Raw genomic sequence first — 18639 nt, forward strand, 5'->3', positions numbered from 1 at the left:
TCAATAAAATCCTAAATTTCATCTTCAACACTCCAAAGGATCGCTCAACGACATTCCTAAATTTGGCATGTGCATGGTTGAAGGTTTCTTTCGTACCTTGCGGCAGCGGGCCATTTTGCCATTGTTCCACATGGTACCTTGTGCATCTGTGTGGTGAAAGGTAGCCCGGCCGGTTTGGGTAGCCCGCGTCAACCACATAATACTTCCCTACATATTGTGGAAGGCACACAATGAGACTTAGATGCACAAGTGTAATTGGATAAAAAATGTTGGAAGACAGTTCAAGTAGCAAACCTGGTAGTGGATGTGGAAATTTCTGATGATGAGTAGTTATGGCATCTTTGAAACTCTCATGTCATGTGCTGACCCAGGCCATCCCGACATCACAAATGTAAATCTCAGTCGAAATCACAAACAGCAAGCACATTCTGATTGGTTTCATTGTGTCTGTTCAAGTATGGAATCCTCTTACTCTTATCCACCACAACATTCACATGTGTCCCATCTATAGCTCCTATGCAGTCATTGAAGTGTGGCCAGAATGCTGGATTTTCTAAGTTTGGGTGCACCTCTGAAAATGTTGGGTCCTTGGGTACAATTATGTCATGTGCTAACTTGAGGAGGCATGTCAAAACTCTGTTAAATGTCCTACTTACTGTCTCCATAGACCTCCTAAAACGGTTCTCAGCCTGTCTAACTGACTTTGGTGATCCAACAATCCATAAAAACATTGCTAGAGCCTCTACAGGTGTCATTTTTGAAGTTGACTTCAAGCCATATGATTGCACCAAAGTATTATGTAGCCGGTTAAACAAAGGTCTCTCAACCCTAAACATGTTATAGCATTGGGTATCTCGGGCTAGTGTCTCCTGCACCCAATCCAAACCAGAATATCCACTGACCCTCCTAGGTAGTTTCACAAAGTAGTTATCAGAGTACATACCCAAGATAGGAACCAACTTGAAGATTAAATTCTCAGACTGCACCAAATTGTTGCGGCATATGGATATGATCTCATCCTCACTTGTGCTACCTCCATCATATTCTTCTTCCTCGGTCATGGGGACATGATCTTCTTCCTGCTTCAACACATGTATCAAATTGTCAACACATATCATAAAACTTGAAGGAATGTAAGCAAATGAAATTAATTCAGCCCGCAGATAAAGCAAAATAGGTTCAACACAGATAATAGTTCAACACCTCACAAACACACGATAGGTTCAACATACAACAATTTAAATAGGTTCAACATCTTAACGCACACTTCAGAACTACTCCAAATTGTTGTCCCTGCACCATTTCTTGAAGTAAACCAACCTAAGCTCAGGAGTTAATATGCCACAAAAGAACTCCCTTTGGTACTCTATTTCGAACATCTTAGACATAGCATAGACAGATTCAACTGTTTGCTCAACGCCACACTCAAACGCCAGCTCCTGACACCTCTTCACAGAAAATGTAGCCTTCTCATTTGCACATTTCTGCATTTGCTTAGTGTTGGCTGCGACAGACTCCTTGTAGGTATTGGCTATGTCCTTGACAATCTTCATCATTGGGCTCTTGCTCTTCTTCAATGGACTGGTCAAAGTGCTTGAAGTGCTTAATGACCTCTTGCCCCTCTGGCTCCTTTGGTTGCTTGTACTTGTAGGTGTTCCTTGAAACCCCTCCTCTTCCTCTTCTGCCCCTGCATCGTCTTGCCCTTGATTCTGATCATAATCATCTCCAGGCACAAAGGCTGTGCTTTCATCCACAGTGTAACCTCTGAAGAGTCGATCAAGCAACTCCTCGTTTGCTGGAGGACCCCACTGCAACTTCCTTAGGTATGGTTTCTTCTGCAGAATAGTGAAAAAGTAAAACTAGTTAAGATATGAGACTGGCTCAGATAGAAAACGAACGATCAAAATGTACTGCTCGAGACTTAAATTATTTAACTTGCTCAGATTCATCAACATATATATGGCCAGTAAGTATACGAGTCGGTCATCCTGTACGTGCACCCAAGAAAAGGTAAAAAGGAAGAGTAGCAGATTGCTTTCCGTTGCAAGCAGTCAATCAAACTACGATAGTATACGGTCCATTTTTTATTTACATAAAAGCATATATAGACTTAACTACTCCCCTCAAACTCTAACTCTTTCTTGCCTGAGGGCAATAAAAAATAATCACACTGACCCATCCATCCATAACAGGCTAGAAATAGAGTAGTTACGTCTATATATTACTCCCAGGATTAGTTACAATTAAACATATATTACTCCCACGATAGAGTTTGGATGGATGAAGGGAGTATACCCAGGATTAGTTACTCCCAGGCTAGAAATACAGTCGTTACGTCTATATATTACTCCCCTCAAACTCTAACATACCCAAGACATTCTACATGCGGTGGAACATATTTAAAGATATACTACATTGATATAAACAGTAAAAGTGTACCTTTGTGTGTGTTATCCAGAACTCAGAGTTAGCATCAATGGTTCCATCTGGTTTCCTCCCCAACCCTGTGTGCACTTGCATGTATCGTCAAAAAGAGTGGGTGTTTTTGAGTACGACTATCTGGTTCTTCACCTGCACACGGGAATACACCAACCCCCTTCTAGCAAGCAAGCCGTCGATAACAGCTTGGTACCCTTCAGCAGTCATTTGTACACCATTATACGTTCCTGCTGCACGTTGCTCAAGGCACAATTCTAACAAGCAAGCACTGTTAGCATCATTCCATTGGGCTCGATTTGTTTGGCTCACCAGGGGACCTCCGGAGCTCGCTAACTCCTCCACATCATTCTCCAATTCTTCATCACCATTGGCGAAGGGACCGCCGGAGCCGGATGCTTGCCCACGGACGGCACTCCTCAGTGCACGGCGGCTGGGCGCCGCGGCAGCCGAGTTGGCACGCTGCCGAACGTCACCGCCACTGAACGCCATCCTGCTGCGCTGGTTACGGCGGCTGGGGGCCGCGACGGCCGAGTTGGCGCGCTGCCGAACACCGCCGCCTGCCCCCGACGATGACCCGTCGAGGAACACACCACCGTTTCCTCCCCCGCGACCGGCTGCTGCCGACAAGATGCCGCCGAAGTTCAGTCGCCGGGCATAGGGTGGGTGATAGGGAGGGAGCCCGGAGCCTCTGACGCGCCCAGGGAGAAGCTCATCACCGTCGCTCTGGAGGAAGGCTCCGTAGAGCCCAAGCCCCGGGAACCCCTCCGACGCCGGCGCTTGCGAGTTGAGGTCAAGACCGGCATGGGTAGCGGGACCGCTTGCCGACGGCTGCGAACCCCACACGTCGAAGCCGTCTCCGTCCATCGCGGGTGCTCTGCTCCAAGCTATACTACCTGCACCAGAAGAGAAGAATCAGTAGCGCATCCAGGAAGTACTACAAGCAAGCCAAACTCAATAGCGCACACGCAGTCGTGCTCTTCTCCGGAATAAGTAATCTTGTCCATGTTAATTTATGAGATACATTTCTAACTTTGATTATTTATAACAGCTAGTGCATAACAAAAATGAAATTGTACCAAAATATTATTTAATGATGAAGTATTGAGTTGATCACACTATATAGATCAGCTCTTCGTTTCTTAATGCTCTAATTTGCACAAGAACATCTGCAACAAGAGAGGAGGCTGAACAGGGTGTTCTGATCCAATTACTGTTGGTTCATTAGCTTCACATTCAACTCTCAAAATGTCAGTTCATTAGCTTCACACTCTGATTCAGTTAATGTTCTTCACATTCGCGTCTCTTTCTTATGTAAAATGCATCATTGGTTTTCTTTTAACCATCACTGCCAGTGCTGTTAACATAAAATAGTACAAAATCTAGCTATGAACTAATCAGAAGTTCCGCCAACAAATCTAGCTATGGACTACTCTTGCTGACTTGTTGCTCACTAGCTAACTAATCAGAAAGATCCAGCCACGCCGCTGCTCACTAGCTAACCAACAAGAAGTTCCGCCAATAAATCTAGTTATGGACTACTCTTGCTGACTTGCTGCACAGACGGACGCGTACGAGGAGGGAGAGCACGAGTACAGAAGGAACAGACGGACTCACCTCTCGCTGGATCCCTGGTAGATGCGCCGCCTCCGCGCACGAGAGAGAGAAACGACCGGGAGTGGGGCGAGCGGCGAGCGGCGACCGGAGAAGGACGAGCGGCGGCCGGAGGAGGTTGCGGCTTGGGCGGGCAGCGCGGCGCCCGGGCCGGCGGCGCGGTGGGGAACGAGAGGAAAGTCGCGCGAGGGGGTGCGGGAGGGAGGGTGGGATCTGGTGCGGGAGGGAGGGATCTGGTGTGGGGGACGATTTTTTTAGTTATTTTTTGTGTGGGCCCTGGGAAAACTAGCCCAACTAGCACCTCTCCACCGGGATACTTTTTTTTTACATGGGTTAGAGGCAACTAATCAAATCTAACCCACCTGTTTGGATCCTTTTGAGTTATTTGAGCCCAAAATAACTCAAACTAACACTAACATTAATGTAGATATGTATAGCTCAAACGACACATATAAATAAATAATCCATTTATCTTTCCTTGAGTTACCACACATGCAAATGCATGTTCTGCCCTCATTCTACTTTTGGCTCGCCATGAATGGAATCATGTCATCAATCCTTCTCTCCAATTGTCCTCGACAAATATTTTCCCAAATATTATTCTTCCAAAATAATGTACATACATGGCCACAATGAATATTATTGATGATGAACTGATGATGCACAAGCATGGCCTCATCGTGTTCTTATGTATCTTAATAGCCAAACAAGCCTTTTTTTTCATTTATCAACAAACTAACCTTAATACTGGGCACAATCATGCAAATACATAAGACCATGCTAGACTAAATAATAAATTCTTGTGACGAAAACAATGGACAGTGGCATTGCATCACAACTTAAAAAGAAGAAAGATTTGAAAAGAATTAACCAACTCAGATAGTATATGCTGGAAAAGGCATGGGAATATAAATAGTGCTAGTCTTAAAAGGATATTTACAAAAAAAAATCCAACCTAACTAACAGTACAACCGGAGACTTAGAATGATGAGTTCCTTCTAGCTCGCAAATGATTTACGTTTTCTGCAATACAAAGAATAATCAGTGTGTATTGAGAGCCTGTTTTTCCTGAGAAATACAATCAATATATTCATGGGATGACCCTGACAAAGAGGAAGATGAACAATGAAGCAATTAAGAAACAAGCTAGCTCCCATCAGGCCATTGCCCGTATCTTACATGAGTGCATCATGCAGGCTAGCTTGTCATCATGCAGATCCCCGTAACTATACCAAGGAAAAAGTACATTACAAATGGCAATCAAGTAGATACGAAACATAGCAGAAAATTATAAAACATTGAGGACCTCTGTCGCGCCGCCGTCTACTTGGAGAAAAGGGCTCTGCAGCGACAATCAACGTAGGTGCGCAGAGGCGATGCGGGTTTGGTGGGCCTCTAGTGTCCTGCACTGTTGTTGTAGACTCGAAGCGAGTACTGGACAACACCATGATTTTTGGTGCTCCGGCCGATTCTCCTCGAGGAGGATGGTGGCCTCCCGGCGCGGTGCGAGCGGGATCCTATATATCCACGGCGCAGGTACCCTAGATAAGGAAGGGAGAGATATTTATGGAGAAAAAATCAGCACGCAGAAAAGGCAAGAAATAAACCAAGATAAGGAAGGGAAGAATATGCCCGTGATCACCATGTGAGAATTGATTGTGTTATGCATTGCCAAAGAAGAGATTGATTACCATGTGAGAACTGAATGTGTTACCAAAGATTGATCCTGGTTTGTCCGGAAAAATCAAAACCGGTTTATTCGGGAATTCCTTCCTGCATGTGATCTAGAGGGCGATCTTGAGGCAGCCGTCGTCTTCTCTTCCGCTGAATTCGGGAATTCCTTCCTGCATGTGAGACACGGCCTTAACTGCCCTGCAATCTCCACGATTATATTCCCTACATACACGTGATTGCTTCCTTCTGATGCTAGCACCATTATCGCATGCAAAAAATATCGGGAGCAAGAAAATCTCCAGAGATATCGCTCCGTTTTATTGTATCGTATACTAAACATTCCATCCAGCAACAAATTGATTGCGTCTGGTTACCTTACGTGATGATGATAAAACCGGCAGAACCGGCGGGGAGAAAACCGGTGCAGGGGGGAAAGAAAATCGCTACAGGAAAGAGGGGGTCGTACGAGAGGTTGGACGAAGAGGGGAAACGGAACACTCCGTTTCTTTTAGGTAGTAGAGATAGAGATAGAGATAGAGATAGAGATTGGTGGCCGGATGGACACGGTTTGTGTTCCATCATCTAGTTCAGTCTTTTTTTTTTGCGGGTACATGGGACGGCAGCCATGCTCCGTCAGGCAGCGCGCACAAGCCATTCTTGATTTGCTGACGCACTGGACGTACTGCCGCCTGCTCCATTTCTACCGGGTTTGCACACTGCATGGAACGGAGTTCTTACGTACTGCTTCGCTCATAAGGCACCTGCAGCTTCAGCATGCACGCGCTATCTCGTCATCGTCATGCTGTCACATTATGGTCGCCGGCGAAGGTGACCACGCACGCAAGTTCATCGATCCATTTGCTGCTCCGGTGGCCAATCAGGCGAGTCGATCGATCGTGTGTTTTCTTGTAGGTGAAGTACTAGAATGAATCGAACTCGAAAAGAAAGGTGATCGAGTTACTGCCGACGCACGAAGTTGATCGGTGGTACGATGTCGCCTCCCGCTTTTTATCATGGCCGTCGAGCTCGATCGATCGCTTTTCACCCGGGGAGTGAGAGCGAAACAAGTAACTCGAAGTTTATCTTGTTGGCACGCGCAAACTCGAGACCTAATTAAAGTACGTTAACTCAAGCACCACCCAGATTATATTGTATGTTAAGCGTCGTATAAACTTTGCCTCCCGCGTCAGAGTCTCTGCAGCCGGATTTGACAAATCCAACCCCTCAAATACCCGTAGACGCGTCCGTGGACAGTAACTGGTCACGGCTCAAAAAATGCATTTCACATCCGGATATCTTAAATTAGAAACTTTAAATCCATATTATTACATGCAACGTGAAATCTAATCTAAGCGAAGCTCGTCCGGTTGCGCTCCCCGCACGCCCGACTCCGCCCTGGCCATGTCCGTAGGCTGGCTGCGCTCCTCAGAGTGTTGGTCCGGTCGCCGGCAAGGTAGAGTAAGGCATGAGACATGAGCCGGCTTATGTGACACGAGGCGCCGCCGTCTCGCATGCCCTACTCTTCTTCCTCGGAGCTCGGAACCCGAATGATGCCGGTGGACATCAGATCGATGAAGGATCAGTCCGAGGACGAGCCGCCGACGTCCACCACGATGCGGTTGCGTCCCAGACTGATGCCCCATACGGGGCGCCGGAGAATGTGACTCCGCCTCATCAACATAGGCCGCCGCCGCAAGGGCTGGCGCCGTCTCCCACGTCCGGTGCCTTGCACGGTGGGCACGACGTCCAATGGCCTTATGGGACGATGGTGCGTCCCGAATATCTGTGTGCCAACGGAGGGGTTGCACATCTGCCAGCACGTTCGGTCGCTAGAAGGGCCGCACGGCCTCCGGCGAGGCAGCTACGACTGGCCTAGTGTAGGATACATGCGCCATTTGGACGGACGCAATGTATTCCCGACGGATGGAGTTCGAGAGCAGCCGTGCACGGGCCTTCTCCCGGGCACGACGGGCGCAAGCCGGACGACCATCTCCTCCTTGAGGCCGCGTGAGATGAGCTCGGGGTCGACGGATCTAAAGCTGAAGGACTCAAATCCGCTGCCCGCTATGCCGGAGACAGCCGGAAGGAGCCAGAGACGAGCTTGAGTGACAGAGGGGATTGAAGGGGAAGGGAGTGAAGTGGCTAGGTTTGGTCCGGCGTACAGATGGGGAGGAATTTATGTGGGGTCGGGTCGGTCAGCGTGGGTCAGGTCCGACATAGCGGGCGTTCCCGGTGCATCTAGGCGCCCCTATATCTATCCCATATTTGAGTTAGATATGGGGTGCCGATCAGCCCGGGCATTTGACGACCATTTGAGTGGCCCGTCTAGAACAAAAAATCATGACGACAGTGACCCGATGGTCGTCCAAGCGTATGAGACAGGTTTTAGAGGTCCGGCTATAGATACTCTTATCCGTTGGTTACCCGAGGAGATCGATGCGCGGTGACACAATCGCGCGCGAGAGAGATGGACGTGCCGTCTAGAGCTGTAGAATTTTTTGAAACATCTAAATATGACTTTTCGAAATTTGTATCATGGGAGCATGTAAAAGGTGGTATCACCTGATATCTACCCGTAGTCCGTAATCTCCAGTGCCACTTGCCCACTTGCCAGCCTGCAAAGCAGCAAACAAATATTCCTCTGGTGATTTGCATTTCCCGGCGCGCGCACCGCAGACCGCTCCATGCGGCCATGTCCATGCCGGCCTGCTCCCGGGCGCGGGATCGAGGAGAGCAATCCACCGTAGTACGTACGGGTCCGGGCGCGCAGCACCGATCGACTGGTCCAGTGTTTTCACCGGCCGAAGCGGGAGAGAAGCGAGCAAAACTAGCAAAGCGCGGGCGCACCAAGCACATCTCGACATCTCGTACGCGTGCGTCGGGCGTCTGCGCGGCCGCGCGAGGGTGACCGCGATGTAGGCGCACGCACGCGCCGCGTCCATCCATGGCCGTCCATCTCTGCTGTGACGTGGCAGCGCCATCACCCGCGCCTGCCTAGCTTATCCCGTCGTGGTGTTAACGCGCATGAATCGGCCATGGATGATGGGCACCGTCCGGGACCCGGTGAGTTGCGCTGGGGGCTGGTGGTCGGGGCATTATGCCGTCGGATGGAGGTGCGATGCCAGTGCCGCCCGAGTGCGCGCCGCTGGCCTTGGCCCTGGGTTTGGCTGTTCGAGCCTACAACGGCCGTGTTTTAGTTTTAATTAATTGGTCTGTTTAGGACACATCTAGATGATTTCAAATCTAATTTGATGTTCACTATATTTGTGATCTATTTTTTTGTTCCTTCTTGCTATGTATTTGTGAGAGTTTAGATATGACATTCTCAAAGAACATGTAGATGTGAATTAGGCAAACTGTTAGTTTAAACTTTGGGAGGCGGTAACGAATCCTCCTATCACTGGAGCTGAGAGGCCGAGATTTGGTTGGGTTCAGTTCGTTTATCTATTCATTATTACACACCGTGTTTAGTTAGGACTTGGAAAGCTTAGCACCAACCTTAGTTAGCATCTCCACGCGTAAGAACATTTCAACGTCTATCAAAGGTAACTCGCGCACCTTTATTACAAAAGTATGCTTGTTATTGGATATCATAAACAATTTTGCAGTAACAGTAACTTCTGAGTGGAACCGAAACTTGTCGCCATGTTATACGAAGTTTCAGGAGCTAAACCGAAGGCGACCTTCGTGGTTTTACGACAAGCAACATTGGCAAAGTAAATAATATGCTTAATTATCTCGCAAAGCTGTTTTTTATTGATCAAGTTTGGGTTGCAAAAAGTTTGGCGCGGTAATGGAGGTTGCAAGTAATAAGGTACTTCACAAGAAAAAAGGTTCTACGTGTAAGATAAGTTGTCTGGCCCTTTTTAAAGTGAATTCGACCTTTTACCTCTTATACATGTGTAATTTTGGCAGCAATTGCTCCATTTGATGAGAATCCACTCGGCCCTATTGTTAAAGTGGAAGCCCACGGTCCCACCAGTCCCACCTTTAGTGAGAACACTTTTCATTCAAATGCGAGATCATTTACAAGTGACCATAGGGTGTTTATACTCCTACAAATTACCACGAACATCCTTGGTGGGGAGGAAAAACAAGGGCATAATTGACTAGTCTAAGGTGCCCTTAAAAATAAAGAAAAACACGATGATTCAATTCGGAGCCCGGCTCATCTAAACCCGGTGAGCAGTAAAATCAAATAAATAGTAAAAAATTCAAAAAAATGAAACTCTTTTGCAACATAACTGGCGGTTCTTTGAGTCCTCTCATCCAAAGTACCAATATATAAATTTAAATCGGGTGGAATAGCCAGAATGCGGGTAATAAATTGACTGTCACCGTCCAGACCTTTTTTACTAGGTATTGACTCAAAGGAAGTATTGTTAAAGACAAACAAAAGATTTGTTGATATTACCTGTCATGTTCTTAGGCTTCGCATGATTCTGAATTTGTTTGATCTCATGAGCCCTTTGCATAATAGTTGTTCCAATGAACTGAATCCCACTACTTTGTCTCGTTGCTTGTATAGGGCCCCACCTCTTACCTGCAACTGCGGTAATTGGAGGAAATGCTCTTCAAATCGACCTTTCTCAAGGATGAATAGAAACATGGGCTACAACAGCAGCATCGCCTTGAGCATTAGTGTCTTGGTCATCTTCAGCATTATCCTGTCTCTACTATCCTGGCCATTTTCATAAACAAATTGTACATCTTCCTCACCATCTCCATTTCTCCAAGCAGGTTAAAGCATCATTCTTTATTTTGGGTGATCTACTGTAATAGGATCTCTCCTTGCATTCTGTAGAGATTCGGGCACCTGGCCTTTTAATAGAGAAGTAGAATCTCAGGCCCAACATAGTCATCGAGTATTTGTTGTAGAAGTCCATAACCACATGTCTAGTTGAGTTGATGTTCTCATAGACATGTTAACCATCACCTTGATTGAATCTCTTCATAGAGCTTCTACCGAACCTATCATCTTTAGCCATATTGTTGTTGTTTCTATCAGAAATCCCATACATATCCATAGTTTCTTGTCTAACAGCCTCAGTAGGATCCTCAATAGCAGGTAGTTTAGTTACATCACTTGGACGCTCAACGTCAACCAGGACCTTGACAACTCTCCATCTATTCCAAACACTTTATCCTCAGGAACCTTGGCGTAATCCTGGCAAGTAATCTTCACCCTGATAGTCTTCTAGAAACTTTGGAAATTGTGATGCCAATCAATATGTCAAGGAACACGAAAAACAGATGTGATCAGACCAATGATGGTCTAGTCACACCATTTTGGGTTCATTTTCCTAATCTTAATCTAGACCTCTTGCACTGAGGCAATAACATCAACACCACCTTTCCAGACCTCTAAATTAACAAACACACTCCCCTTAGTCAAACCAAAACAAGGATAGCCAACCACATACTCTATTGTAATCTCATGTGAGAACTTAACTAGGAAGGTCCTGTCATCAAGTGCATTTATGTGCGAGGGCCAATCTTTTTGTAAATGTCCTAGAACTGTTTAGCTAATTCATGTGTATTAATCTTGCCATATTCAGTATACACTATTCCAATGTTCTTCAGTGATCCTAGGTGTTGAGCATTAACATCAGGCATGTCGAGATGGTAAAACCCTAGATCTCTAGTAACACTACCACAATACCTAGCAACAATGTGAGGTTTCTTTCTAGTGCGACAACTCTCCACCTGTGATTCACCATCTTGCAGATGAAATAAGCTTTTGGTTTAGTGCACTTATCCATATGGTGCCTAGGCTCTCCATACCCAACGCAAACAACATTAACATATGACATCAAACCAAGAGCAGCACCACCACCTGAGTTAGGCATCCAGTGATCTTGCCTCTTCTTATGTTGGTTTTTGTTGGCCATAGCCTCCACACCGCACTAACCGCGCCCAACACCTCCACATCGCAACAAGGGTGCGGCCAACCGCTCCATCTCACCCCCATGGGCGTGCATCGGGGCGGATCCAGGGCGCGCAGACCGACAAGCTCGAGATCCCCTCGACGCGCCGAGTAGTAGCCCTATACTATGCGCCTCATCAGCAGGGGAAAGCGCCCCGCTGCCGCCTTCCTTAGGGCCAGACCGGGCTTCCCCAGCGGATGCCCTCTGGCCGTGGAGGGGGGGGGAGCAGGGAGCAGTGAGGAACGGTGGTGGCGCTAGGGTTTCTACCCCCGTGTCGGCAGAGCGGGGCGGCGTGGGGGTCGGGGTAGTATGACGTTTTCCTGCGCTTGTTCAAATGACAACATACTTAGGATATCATGATGGGCTTGAGAAACAACAGTCCCTACCCTACCCTCCTTTTCTTAATATAGTAGTAGAAACAAGCTACGTTTATACACGTAGCATGTCTGCTAGACAAAAAGGAAATAGTACATCCTACTCATCATGATGACACGATGCCAACGAGAAATAAACCATGTATGCATGAGACCTCAACGGGAACAGCTAGAAGCATGCCCACGAGGGTCACCAAATCAAACAAAAACTACCAGAACTTAACCCAGAGGGTGACTCCAACAGCTACGATCCAACAATTCGGCGATGAGCGAAGCTAGACGAGAGCCCGACAAATTAATTGCCCCCATGCATCAACATCTCTTGTGGCCCTGGAGCAGCAGTCGCGTACGGGAACACACTCGGAAAAAAAGTCCACCTGACACGGCTAGTCCGCCGTCGTGGGCCAGCCGCGCCGGGACCAAAGGACGACGTACGTACGACCTGTGCACCACCCCGTCGGTCGGGCCCGGCGACAGCGTGCCCCCTCCTCACCGTAGCCATCCCTCCACCTTCCACTCTCACTGCTCCGCCGTACCTATCCGGCTATCCCGCTCACCGCAACTGAGGCCTGACGCGCACGCGACGATCGCCCGGTACGGCCAGCGACCCCGACACCGTAACCCGATTATTCCGACGGGCCGGCCTGTCAGCGACGCACACGATCCATCCGACACGAAGGCCCAAGGCCGGCCGGGTTCCGTAGCAAAAAGGACGCCGTACGTACAGGCAGCGCACGGGTGCGCCACGCACCGGCGGCTTAATCTTCTAACCTAATCTCCTCCCGGCCCGGTCGAGCCAAGCAGAAGCAGTCCTATAAAAACCACCGCGAGTGCCGCGAAGCACACCGCACCACAGACCACACACGCACACCTCTCGCTCGGCTCTAGGCCTCTAGCCAGCTATCCAGCAGCAAGTAGCTTCCCGGCGGCAGCGACGGCGAGAGGGCGGCTGCAGTCGGGCCGCCGGCGAGGGAGCTGCCACCATCATGCAAGGGGACCAGGCGGAGAAGAGGGGGAAGGTGAAGAAGGGGTGGCTGGCCGTGCGGGTCGGCCAGGCCCAGGCGGAGGCGGAGCAGGGCGACGGGTTCCGGCGGTTCGTCATCCCCATCGCCTACCTCTACCACCCGCTGTTCCAGCGGCTGCTGGAGACGGCCCGGGACACGTATGGCTACAGCTCGGCCGGCCCGCTCTGGCTGCCCTGCTCCGTCGACGAGTTCCTCCGCCTGCGCGCGCTCGTCGACCGGGAGACGGCGCACTCGCACTCCTCGTCGTCGCACCGCGTGCACGTGCAAGCCGGCGGCCACCACCAGCAGCAGCACGGCTACTCCTTCGCCCCGTGCACCCGCGCCAAGGTCACCTCCTGATCGATTATCCAACATCGAGCCCCGGCCGGCCGGCTTTCGTCTGTTGAGCACCGGAGCGCGCGAGCGGGAGGAGTTCATCGTGTTTCTGCCACCTGCCGGAGACGACAGTCACACATGTACACGTACACGTACATAGACAGGGAGAGAGATACCAGATACGGAGAGGTATGAGAGGCAGTCACACTAGGTGATTAGTCTGGGATCCATATTGCTTATGATTTTGGTTTTTGTACGGCTTTCTTTCTCTTCTGATTCTTGCCCATGTGCATGTATACTACTACTAGATTGGTTAATTAACAGACCACCGATGTATAATTAACAGTTGAATTCGAACACAGTCGTCATATATATACAGCCCCGTATACATACGCAACTTGTTCCGCTTGACTTGCTTCCATATCTTTCTGCAAACTTCGAGCCCAAAACTGAACAAGATCAAGTTCAAAATGGAACACACAGTTCAGCAGTGCTAATGTCGAAACGGCGATGAAGCAAGATCAGGATTACTGTATGGCAGACAGGCTTCGAGCTCGATAGGCGTACATATGATCTTGTGTTGCCTCAATCCTTTCATGAAAGCAATCATATATTCCAATTAATCATGATGAAGCATGCATGGGGTCCTTGGGGAATTTCGGGTGCCGCGTTTCTTTCCGCTGGTGGATTCACGTCGTGTCGTTCAGGGGTGGGGGTTCGATCATCACTTGATCAGCATCGAGTCTGAGAGGAGGAGGTGAGGAAAGAGGTGGGAACAGGCAGCACTCGCTTCAGGCGGCCTGATCCCCAGCACATCCTCCATATCTACCTCTAGCTATCCCTTTCTTGCTTTCTGGATTATTATTCGAAGACCCTACTTGGCTTTCCTGATGCAAAGCCAGGCCATCGCAACGCATGATACACACGCGTACCACACCATGCACGCCTGCGTACGTACCTCCGTCATTTTTTGACGGAGAGTAGTAGTACAGTTTCAGCGGCACAAAACACTTTTGAAAGTACAGGTTTCATTCACCTAATTCTTCTCTGCTTTTTTGTGCGACGGGTTACACTTTTACTTGTTTTAAACGACATTGAATTAACCCATTTGCAACGTAGTGGATGGATACAGGCCATGCAGCAACTAGCCAGTACATATGACAATTACGCATGCGTGCGGTCGTGCATCACCATTTTTGATTCGGTATAAACTTAACATAATGCTCTTTGACATGTGGGGTCCTGTAACTTATTACTTCCTTCATCCCAAAATTCTTGTCTTAAATTAAGACAAGAATTTTGGGACGGAGGGAGTATGTTGCTTGACGTGCTAGGCGATTCTACATAATTACATAAGGTAAGTGCAATTTTTCTCTTTATAAAAAAAGTTGCATTTTTTCTGCTAAAATAAACACGACTAGTATAGTACTAAACGGTGTGATAGGCCCAAGCCTCTGATTCTCGGTTAAAATAATGATAATACTGATTAAGCTTCTGTTAATTAATTGGTAGCCCAGGCCACAAGGAAGCAGGCAGACGATCGGTCGATAGCACGCAAGAGTTTTCGTTGCCGAAGTCTCAAAAAAAAAAAAGCAAAGTCGCCGGCGCACATAACTATTATTTAAGTGATCACACCGCCGCACGGTCAAACTGGTACAAAACGCCGTATATACCATTCGCCAGCCTAGTTGCAGGCAAAGGTATGAACCAAAGAAGGTCGTTTTAGTCCGTCCGTTTCTGTATTCTGTACGTCCGTGCGTAGTTGAGCTGCTTAGTTTCAATTTTCCCAGTAATTAAAGCAAGGGACAAAAAAACCTAGTGCGGAGCTCGTTAACTGACGAACGTCCAGTCGTCGTCTCCAATCTTTTAACCCCAATAATCCTAGACGTACAGGTGTTTTACGCGTCTGTTACGGACCCCCTCTCGCTAATTCGCTCGTCCCTTCACTACCGGACTCGCGGTCTATGCCTACGGCCAAGGGCCGTCGGCATAGGTCTATGCCTACGGCTGCCGTTGGCATAGACCCGTCGGCGTAGATACCGTCAGCGTAGTCTTGTCAGACCGTCGGCATAGTAAAGCCGTCGGCATAGGGGCCTATGCCGACGGCCTGGCGTCAGCCGTCGGCATAGTATAGCCGTCGGCAGTCTTTTTCGTCTGACGGCAACGGACGGCGCCGTAAAAAACGAGGACGAATCATGCAAGTCCATCTATGCCGACGGCTTTGCCGTAGGCATAGCCCTGCCACGTGTCTTCTTCTGGTTACTCCTGGCAGCAGAGGTATGCCTACGGCTTTGCCGTCGGCATAGATTTTCACCTATGCCTACGGCAAAGCCGTCGGCATAGATCCGCCACGTGGCGAGCCCTGGTGACTCCTGGGCTTATATATGCCGACGGCTTTGCCGTCGGCATAGTTTTTTTTATTATTATTTTCCCTGTTTTTTCTCTTTTCCAATTCATTTGACAGCATTTCAAAACAGAACAATATGAAATTATGCAGAAATATGACAGTTCATCATCTAAACATACTCAAGTTCACCATCATCATCTAAACATACTCAAGTTCATCACATCATCTAAAGATCATCACCGACTCAAGTTCATGAACATAAAAGTTGTGCAAGACATGAAACATCATAAAAGTAGGAATATGAAAGGCATGGCACGACGGCCACATGCACGGAATCATCAAGCAAGACCACCTCCGCCAAAACCACCACCTCCGCCAAAACCACCACCTCCACCAAAACCACCACCTCCGCCAAAACCACCACCTCCACCAAAACCACCACCTCCGCCAAACCACCACCCACCAAACCACCACTCTGCCAGATCGGAGTGACTGGGGTCGACGGAGCAGGAGTCGACCCACCGGTCCCCTACATGTTTCAGAAAAGATTCTAACAGTAAATATGATATGATAGTGTTGAATGAACGAGAACTAGTTTGTCAGTAGTTAGGCAAATGTACTAACCGGACCATCACTGCCTAGTGCCACCCATTCATCGAACGTGGGCACGTGTGGGGGTTCTCCCGCAGGTGGTGGTGGGGGTCCCATTTGTGGTGGACCCGTGCCGTTACTCCAAGCCGCCAACATAGCCTGAATGTTAGTTAAACAAGCAAACTAGAAGATCAGAAGGAATGAAAGTGCAAAAATTTAGCTTGGTTTTAAGAGGGCAGAACTAACCGTCATCATCTGACGGTTGTAATCATCGTTTGCCTTCACTCGTTTCAAGTACTCCCGCACCTCGAGATTCCTATGCTCGACAAACTCCTTATATGCCTACATAATTTAGATTGTTTCTAAGTGAGCAATGCTGAAAATAAACTGAGAATGCTAGATAGAAAAAGATAAAGAGGAAGTACTTACAGCATGCTGGCGGGCTAAAGGAGTCTGTGAACGCCCCGTACTCTCTAACTGGCTCGGGTTGCTAGCCCGAAGCTGTGTGTACGAGATCGAAGGAGTGATCAAGCCGTCGAAACACGGATACCGGCCATTCTTCTTCCCCTGGATGGCCACCACCGCCGTGTCGTCGATCTGAGACTGGGCGACCTCGGCAACAGGAACATCCGGATGCAACTCCTGATAGTGATGAATGTAAGACCCCAGGTGCTCCTCGGTCTTGCCGTAGTACTGGCTCTCGCCCTCCTTGCGACGACTCCGCTCGCGGGCCAGCTTCCACGACTCCATGTCTGAGAGCGGCCTCTTCAACTTGTCCTCCTACAACGTCAAATAGAAGTTAGCCATACATAAGAACATGACGGTAAAGAAGAACAAAAATGCATCATGCACATAGATATACCTTCATGGCCTTGAAGCTCCAGTGGTTCCTGTTTCCTTGGCCGTGTGTCCCGTCGGCTCCACGGTTAGCCCGGCCCTTGATGCTCTTGGCAGCAAACTCTGCATCGGCGCCGAGCCACCTATCCACCAAACTCGCCCATCCGTCATGCCTTCCATAGCACCAACGAGGAACAACCTATGCAAATTTTGGAAGCATGACATGTGAGCACGAAACATAGAGTTGACTGCTTGAAACAATGAAAAGTTAGTAATAGTTACCATCATGAACTGCTCCCTGTTCAAGGTAAGTCGCTGCTTCTGCGCTTGACTTTTGGTCATCTTTTGGTGCAGGTAGTAGTGGTAGTACTGCGAGACGGCAACCCAGCGCACCTCGTACTGCAACTGACGAGCTATCTTCTTCGCAGCCGCAAGCAAGACCACGTCGGCTCTGGCCTTGTGCTCGTCAAGAACTCTATAGAGTTGCTGCATAAACCAGAAGCAAACAAGGCATGAGTTGAGTGATCCAATGATAAACTATGAACGAAACTGAAGACAAGTGATTAAGAAGAGAACTTACCCAAAATTTGGTGATCACGGCCTTAGCGGCTGTCCCGTACTCCGCGTTGCTGCAAGCCTCGTAGTGGGCCCAACTCGTGGCCAAAACCCGCAGTTGCGGGTCCCTGTCTGGCCGCGGGCAGAATAGGCCAGACCAAAAGTGCTTCAACAGGACAGTGATAAGGCCGTTCGGTTTACGGCCATTTCCGCGAAGGATCCAGTTTCTCCAAAAGAATCAAATGATTGCCATGTGTACAATAAGAAAATATTGTCATGTGTTGAAAATATGATTGAGAGGCACTTACTCTGTCCCCACAGGTTCAATGATCCACTTGTGCTCCTCGATAGAAGGTGGTGTAGGTAGTCCGGCATTACCACGCAGCCACCCCTGCGGAGCACCCGGTGGCAAGTCACCCCACAACTCGGGATCAACCTCCCCTCCACCCTCCTCGCCCTCCTCCTCACCCTCCTCCTCGGCCTCCTCCTCCTCACCCTCCTCCTCGGCCTCCTCCTCCTCGCCATCAGGAACATACTCCTCCTCCTCAGACTCAGAAGGTGCCTCTGTATGGGAGGGCATCGAAGAAGACCCTCCTATTTCGGACATGGCCTGGAGTTTTTTGCCCCGAGTGCCTCTCCCCCCACCTCCTCCTCCTCTAGGGGCTCTCCCCCCACCGCCTCCTCCTCTAGGGTCTCCTCCCCCGACCCCTCCACCTCCCTGTGAGGTGCCATCCTCGCGTAGTCGGGAGGGAACCTTGTGGGCTCGTCCACTCCGAGTAAGTCATCCTTTGAGTTTACTGAGGAAACTGGCACCACTGGACTTGCCCATGATTAGCAAACCTGCATTGAGAAGAGAATAAACAATTAGTAAGGATATCAATTAAACAAGCATACAGGAAAAACATTAATACCAGAAGTGCATATTAAGCATACTATTGTAATGA

The 18639-nt window shown here is 48.8% G+C and overlaps 1 protein-coding gene across 1 annotated transcript; it reads left to right on the top strand.

Moving 5' to 3' along the window:
- Positions 1 to 12855: 12855 nt before the first annotated feature.
- On the top strand, positions 12856 to 13757 carry LOC123131051 (auxin-responsive protein SAUR32). Its single transcript, XM_044550819.1, has one exon. The coding sequence runs from the start codon at positions 13012 to 13014 to the stop codon at positions 13387 to 13389; it is 378 nt and encodes a 125-aa protein (XP_044406754.1). The 5' UTR covers positions 12856 to 13011; the 3' UTR covers positions 13390 to 13757.
- The last annotated feature ends 4882 nt before the right edge of the window (positions 13758 to 18639 follow it).

This window comes from Triticum aestivum, chromosome 6A (assembly GCF_018294505.1).
Source record: "Triticum aestivum cultivar Chinese Spring chromosome 6A, IWGSC CS RefSeq v2.1, whole genome shotgun sequence".
NCBI lineage: Eukaryota > Viridiplantae > Streptophyta > Magnoliopsida > Poales > Poaceae > Triticum > Triticum aestivum.